At 24.6% G+C, this 7,447-nt stretch overlaps 1 protein-coding gene across 2 annotated transcripts in view; it reads left to right on the top strand.

Moving 5' to 3' along the window:
• LOC117176773 overlaps positions 1-7,447 on the top strand; it is a 28,133-nt gene that overhangs the window by 6,754 nt on the left and 13,932 nt on the right. The window contains exons 4-5 of one of the 2 annotated variants that reach the window (XM_033367069.1): positions 1,809-2,069; positions 6,705-6,822. In XM_033367069.1, the coding sequence (XP_033222960.1) occupies positions 1,809-2,069; positions 6,705-6,822 (379 nt within the window). Of the gene's footprint in view, positions 1-1,808; positions 2,070-6,704; positions 6,835-7,447 lie in introns of both variants that reach the window. The other variant, XM_033367068.1, reaches the window with a different exon arrangement.

Raw genomic sequence — 7,447 nt, 5'->3', positions numbered from 1 at the left:
CTAGATTATTTTTAAATTTTTGAAGATTTTCAAGTAAATTTTTTACATTTTAAATGATTTTTCAAAATCTCAAGAAAAATTGGATTCATTTTAAAATATTTTTAAGAATTCAAGAGGCTTTGCATAGATTTAAAATATTTTAAACCTTGGAAGCATATCCGAAAATTTATGGAATATTTATTATTTCATCTCAAATTATAAAAGACCTAAATATCTTTTGAAAAGGCTAAAATTTTTCTAATAATTTGTAAAATCTATTAAAATAAAATATATTTTTTTAAATCTTCTACATTCTTTTTTGACACATCTTAAATATTTAAAATTCTTTCCTAATTGTCTTATGAAAATGATAAAACTTATATAATTCTAAAAAAACTGCTGATACTCCTCTTTTTGTAAATAATTTGAAAATGCATGTAACTGAAAAAATATCAAAAAAGCATCCTTGCGTTACGTCAAAATATTGTTTAATTTATTTTTATACCGCACTTTATCCTAAAAATGTATATTTATTTACAAAACGTCTATTAAGTTTTTAAAACTAATACAAAAAAATGTTACGTAACTGAAGTTAGGGTGTGGGAAGGTAAGAGCATTTAAAATAACGTTACGTAATATGTAAACAGAAATATAAGTGTTCAGCGCACTAAATAGTTCAGTATCGAAAAAATAACTTGCCGAAAAGTTTTTATTGCTTATTAAATTTTAGTAGAATCATGGAGAAACTAATTATGACTCTTATGAAAAATCTTAGCAGATAGCGTGAAACAAGCAATTTATTCTATAAGGAAAAAAACAATAGTAAGAATTTGTTTATAAAAATTATAGTTACATATTATTAGAATTATTTCTATTCTGTGAGTGCAGATGCGATAATTCCAGCAGATAGTGAGTTTCTTTCTGTATTTTTTCTTGAGGTAAAAATTCAAAAAGCTGAAATGTACAATTTTTTAATTTTATTGGTTTATACATTGCTGCTCTATATAATATTTAATATAATATAACATAATATCATCAGATTTTATAGAATTTTCATAAAATTTTATAATGTTTTACTACTGGATTTCAAAGAATTTATTTGAATTCATATCGATTTCACCTAATATCTTATCATTTATCTTGCATTCTTTTAAATTCTTTTGAATGTTTTGCATTCTCTCAATGTTTTGCAGTTCACATTAATTCTTCAAAACTGTATTCAAAACTGAATTCTTAGGCATTTTGTAAAATTTTATTCAATGCATTTTTTATATCTTTGAGCAATTGCATTCAATTAAATTGAATTTATTGTGGTTTATCTTGAATTGTTATGAATTTAATCAAATTCTTCTCATTGTCCTTAAATTTCTCTACATTTACATCAATTTTATCACAATAAATTTAATTTTCGGGGTTTTTACATTTATGTTTAAATCCATTAGAGTTCTTTTCAACTTAATCTGAATTTTATTGAAGTCTTATGAATCAAATTCTTCTCAAATACTTTGAATACAAAAAAAAATGAGTCATACTAGTAAAGCATATTGGTCATTTTGATTTACTTTTTGGGTTAGGAATAAGTTACTTTTTCACTTTTTCAGGTGAACGTGTTTTTTATTCAATTTATAAAAGATTCTTTATTAAAAAATTTACAAGATAAGAATATTCTTCTCTAAATATAAATATTTGGAAAAAATAACAAATCAGTCAGGGAAAAGTAAGGGAATTTTGAAAATGAAGTTTTGCGGCCACCCTGTTAATGTGGTATTTAAAAATATTCTTTCTAATATCGCAATTGTCTATTAAATCATCTTACTTGCTTCTTTTAGGAAAGAAAAGAGTAAAAGAATTCGAGAAAAATTAAAAAGTAAAATAAATGGAAAATTCACAAATTATACTAAACATCATCATCGAAATGAAAAGCACAAGTCAATGAAAGATGTCAGGGAATCAAATAGACATAATCAGGAATTTATAACACCTTTAAGTTTTGATCATGTCGAAACCGGAAATGAGTATTTCATTGATGATGGATCCACTGATTTATCGCCAATATATTCCACTAGAAATTGCACTTCATATTTTATAAGGTTTTATTTTTATATAAAAAAATGAATTATCTGGTCAAAGAACGTCGTAGTAACAGAGATTTTGACTCACCCATGAGTCCCTGAAAACTACCCTTAAAACCAAAAATGTCAATTCTGCGTGAAATCTACTTTTTTAGCACTGTATTCTCGTCTTTTTTTATACTTATAATAATTATCATTTGTCTAGTTGAATATTTATCAACATTGGCTAATTAATTTTCAATTGTTAAAGCAAATAGAATTGGTTTAAATAATTTTTTTCTGAATTCGTTTTTTTTTAACAAATTATTACTATTGGTCTAGTGGAATATTGATTGAAATAGATTAATTTTTTAAAAATTATTCAAACAAATGGATTTTTGTTAGATAATTTAAAAAAATGAGTATTCAAAATTAATAATATTTCTTTAGTGGAATATTTATCAACATTGTTTGTTCAATTTTTATTTTTTTTTACAGAAATTAAATTTGTTTAAATAATTCTTATGAAAATTTGTTGTTTTTTTCTATAAAAATGTTTATTGCTTGTATATTGGAATATTTAACAACATTGGTTAGTTACTTTTTAAATATTCAAATAAATTGCATTTTTCTAAAAACTTTATTTAAACTTATGTCAATTGGTCAGAAAATTTTGCAAATTTTGTGGGAAAATTTTTGTTTGAACAAACTAAAGGCAGTTAAAAATAAATAATAATAAATTTTTTATACAACTTCGAATTGTGTAAAAATAAATTTAAGTTATTTAGGGTAACGAACTGCCAGGGAGATGAATTTATAGAGAACAACTTTTTTAAACAAATGGAATTTGTTTACATATTTAAAAATTGATTAACCAATATTGATAAATATTCCACTAGACCAGCAGTGATCAAGTCTTATTGAAAAAAAATTTCGAAAAATAATTTTGTTTTTAAATTTTTTAATTTATCTGCTATGACATCAGAGATTGTACCTTACCGACAATAGATCAACCCTTCAAACCATGAAGGCAGAGGAATCTACACAATATCGATCAAGTTAAGAATCTTCAATAACAGAAAATCCTTAACGTCTTAATAAGACTGGATGGAAAATAATATTTTTAAATTAAAATTAAAATTATTTCTTGAAAAAAAGATCCTACTTTGTGGTTCGATTTCCAGTAGAGTGAAGATGGAGTAGGATCTTTTTTTCAAGAAATAATTTTAATTTTAATTTAAATAATTTTGTAATAATTAGAATACGTTTAAAAAATTACAGATTAATTAACGAATGTTGATAAATATTCTAATAAATAAATAGTAATAATATTTAATAAAAAAAATTAGAAAGAAATTATTTTTAAAAATTCAATTTTTTTAAATAATTAAAAATGAATGAACCAATGTTGATAAATATGCCACTAGACAATGCCCAAATTCAAAAAAATTATTCCAAAAACTCAAAAAAGTGATTTTTTCCCATGCATTTTATATAGAAAACTTCAAGTAAAAACTGGCACCTGTTAAAATAAGAAAATAAAAAATATGAAATTTCTTTTTTCGGATTTGCCATGAAATGGGGGGATCGTTAGCCCCTACAAAAATAGTATTTTTGAGCCACTCCAATGTTCATACTATATAATATATACAACTATACCATGTACTAAAAAAATATAAGGAAGAAAAAGTCTTCATGTCAAAAAGATGAACAAAGTATGTTTAAACCATTTTTTTTTAAATTTATATATTTTTCGTTTTAATCGTGAAAAATTCTATTAAAAATAAAAAATTCCATTTTTCGGTAAAACTATGCAAGATAAGAAAAAAATGTTATGAAGAAAAATTGTTCATACTAAAGAGAATATTAAATTTGGTTAAACCATTTTTCAATAAAATACAGATTTTTAGATTTAATTATGAAAAATGCCACAAAATCAAAAAATTCTATTTTTCGGCAAAACTATGCAACGAAAAAAATGAAAACCTAAAAATTGCTTATCTGAAAAAAGTCAGAAATTTTTTGTTTATCATTTTTGGTAGGACGCGTAGTTTTTGTTTTAATCGTACAAAATTATATTAAAAATCCTAAAATTGCAATTTTTTGTGAAACAATACTGCAAAAATTAACAGATAAAAGTTGTTGACCCTAAAAAGGTCTACAAATTTATTATGAATGATTTTTGATAGGACACGTACATTTTGTTTAAATCGTGAAAAAGCTATTTAAAAAATTAAAATTTTCGGATAAACGACACGAGATAAAAAAATAATTAGACAAAAGTTGTTTACCAATAAAAGACCAAGTAATTTGTTGTAAACTATTTTTTAATAGGGTGCATAGTTTTTGTTTCAATCTTAAAAATGGAAATCAGAGAAATATCACAATTTTTGGAAAAACGATACAAGACCAAAAAAATAATACACAGAAATTGTTCACTATAGAAAAAGATCGATTGATTTTTTATAAATTATTTATTGATAGGATGTCTATTTTGATCAGGGTTAATCTAAAAATCAGGTAAAAAGTCAAGAATTTTGAAGGAAAAAAATCTTGCAAAAGTCAAGGAAACTCCATAAGAGGCACTTTAAATAACTGTAAAGGAGAATAAAAAAACATAATTTTTTAATTTGAAATTTTCTTTTTCCATATATAAAAGCTTCTGCATAAAAAATTTAACAAGATTATGATTCTGGTCCTTGAATATGAATAGTCTGGGAAAATAAAAAATTAACCAGGGAAAAAAAGGGAATTTTACAAAAAAGTTTTGTGGGTAGCCCGATACAATATTCTTGTTGGCAATTTATTTGCCGGGTTGAAAGTTGATTTTTTTTAATCCTCTTTTTGTTAAAGATTTCTAATTTTGGTTTAACATTCATCTCTTTGATTGGCATTTTTTTAAAAATAATTTTTTACTGAAAAATAACCTATTCCAATTAAAGAATCATCATATAAGCTGAAAATCTATCTCTCGTGTTAAAATTTTAACTATTTTGTTAAAAATAGACATTGATATTTGGGATAGAAAGTTCAATTATTTGGTTAAAAATTAAACTATTTTTTGAAAACTTACTTCATTTAGTTAAAAGTTTAACTATTTTGTTGAAAATTCCCTTTTTTGTTAAAAATGGATGTCTTTAATTCAATAATTTATATGAAAATTGAGGCATTTTGTTGAAATATCTTCCTTTTCTCATAGAAGATGAAATTTCTTAGTTGAAAATTCGCATTTTAGATTACAAATTCAAGTGTTTTCTTGAAAATTCGGCTTTTTTATTGAATTCAAATGTTTTGAATTTAAAATTAAAGTCTTTTTCTTTTGAAATGTCTATACTATTACGTTATTGGTTAAAAATTCATATCTTATGGTTGAAAATTCTTCTTTTTTTTTTGTTCTAAAATATTTTCTCTTTAACCGAAGATTTAACACCTCCAATTGAAGAATTATCACTTCAGTTGAAAATTGATCTTTTTGGTTCAAAGTTTAATCCTAATTTTTTTTTTAATTGAAAATACCATTGATTGGGTAAATGATTAACTACCTCGTTTAAAATTGATTTATTTACTTGAATGTTTATCTCTTTGGTTATAAATGTGACTATTCTTATTTTTGTGAAAATTCATATTTTTGGTTAAAAATTTCTATATTTTGTGGAAAATTCCTTTTTTTCTATCGTCAAAAATTAATGTTTTATATGAAAATTTAACTTCTCCTTTTTTGTCTAGAAACTGATATTTTTGTTGAAAATTCACCAATTTATTCCAACACTCATGCATTTGTTTTTTAAATTCGTCTTTTTTGTAAAAAGTTTAAATATTTTGTTGAAAGTTTATTTCTTTTGTTGAAACTATTTTTGTTTCTTTTTGGTTAAAATATCAACTGTTTGTATCTTTATTGAGGTTTAATCTCTTTATTTGAAAATTTGACTAGTCAATTGATAATGCATCTCTTTGTTTAAAGTTTAATCTTTTTGTTTGGAAATTTGATGATTTGGTTAAAAATTCATTTTTGCAGGTTGAGAATTCCACTATTTTATTTAAAAAAATTAATTTTGTTGTAAGAAATTCAGGTATTACATTAAAAAATTATTTTTTCAGTGGAATGTTCCAGAATTTTCTTAAAAATTCATCTATTTTAATAAAAATGCTTCCTTTTAGATTAAAAATTTGTAGTTCAAAATTCAATTGTCTGCATACAAATTTTGTTATTTGGTTTAAAGTCTGACTGTTTTTGGTTTCCGATATTTTTTTTATTCTACCATTTGTTTGCAGAATCGTCTTACAAGTAGAAAATTACACACTTTTGCTGAAAATCTAATTACTTATGTAGTTGAAAATTAAAGTATTTTATTGAAAAGTCATATTTTTTGGACGAAAATTTAACTAGTTCGTTGAAAATTCGTCCTTTGTATTAAAAATTTATGTTTTCCATTAAAAATTAAATTTTCGTTCTTTGAATATTAATTTTTAGTAAAAATGAAAAATTAATCAGGGAAAAATTCCGGTCGAATTTCCGAATTCAAAAAAGTGTCAGTATCAACATAGATTTCAGTGAGGCAAAATTTCTGTCCATACAACGTTTTTTGAGCCGACACATCCAATAATGAAAAATTCAATTATAGAAATAATTATTGACTAATTGGTATTTAAATATATTTATTAATATCCCTACAGTGGAAGTCCTCAACAAATGGCAATGCTAGATGAGAAAGACAATTTCAAGATTGACGTTCCTCTCAAATTATATCCGGTTAAACCAAAATATGATAAAAGAAAAATTAATTTTGACACGGTAGGCGAAAAGGTATAAGTTAACATTTCTACTCAGGGTTGCTGCAAAATTCCAATTTAAAATTTTCCTTACTTTGGCCTGACAAATTTTTAATTTTCTCAGACCGTTGAAAGTTTTTATTTTAGGTATATAAACAACATTACACCTAGAAGATCAATAATATAAACGCAAAAAAAAATTTTTTTTCAATATTTTTCTGTAAGAATTTTAGTGACAACAGATGTACAGAATTTTATAAGGCGTGATATGTACTAGGCAGTCTGATTAGTACCTGAAAATTCTAAGAGATGGCATTAGTATTCACTAATGTGAACCATTTTCGTCGAGCTTGATCCTTCAAATGACGCCTGTCAAAACTTCAGCCATTTATGTTTACGCACTTACAAGTTACAGCACTAAGAAGCGTCTAACCTCCGAGTATTTTTTAATATGGAAAAACCTGAGTTTCGAGTTTTGATCAAACACTACTATCTTCGCAAGAAAACGATATCCGAGACCAAGGCCAAGCTGGATAAGTATTACACGGACTCTGCACCGTCTATTGGAACGATTCATAAGTGGTTTACCGAGTTTCGTTGTGGCCGTACGAGCACAGTTGATGCTGAACGATCTGGGCGCCCAAAAG

Source organism: Belonocnema kinseyi, chromosome 7 (genome assembly GCF_010883055.1).
Source record: "Belonocnema kinseyi isolate 2016_QV_RU_SX_M_011 chromosome 7, B_treatae_v1, whole genome shotgun sequence".
Taxonomy (NCBI): domain Eukaryota; kingdom Metazoa; phylum Arthropoda; class Insecta; order Hymenoptera; family Cynipidae; genus Belonocnema; species Belonocnema kinseyi.
The sequence above is the reverse complement of the archived record's forward strand: the minus strand, read 5'-3'. Positions and strand labels throughout refer to the sequence as shown.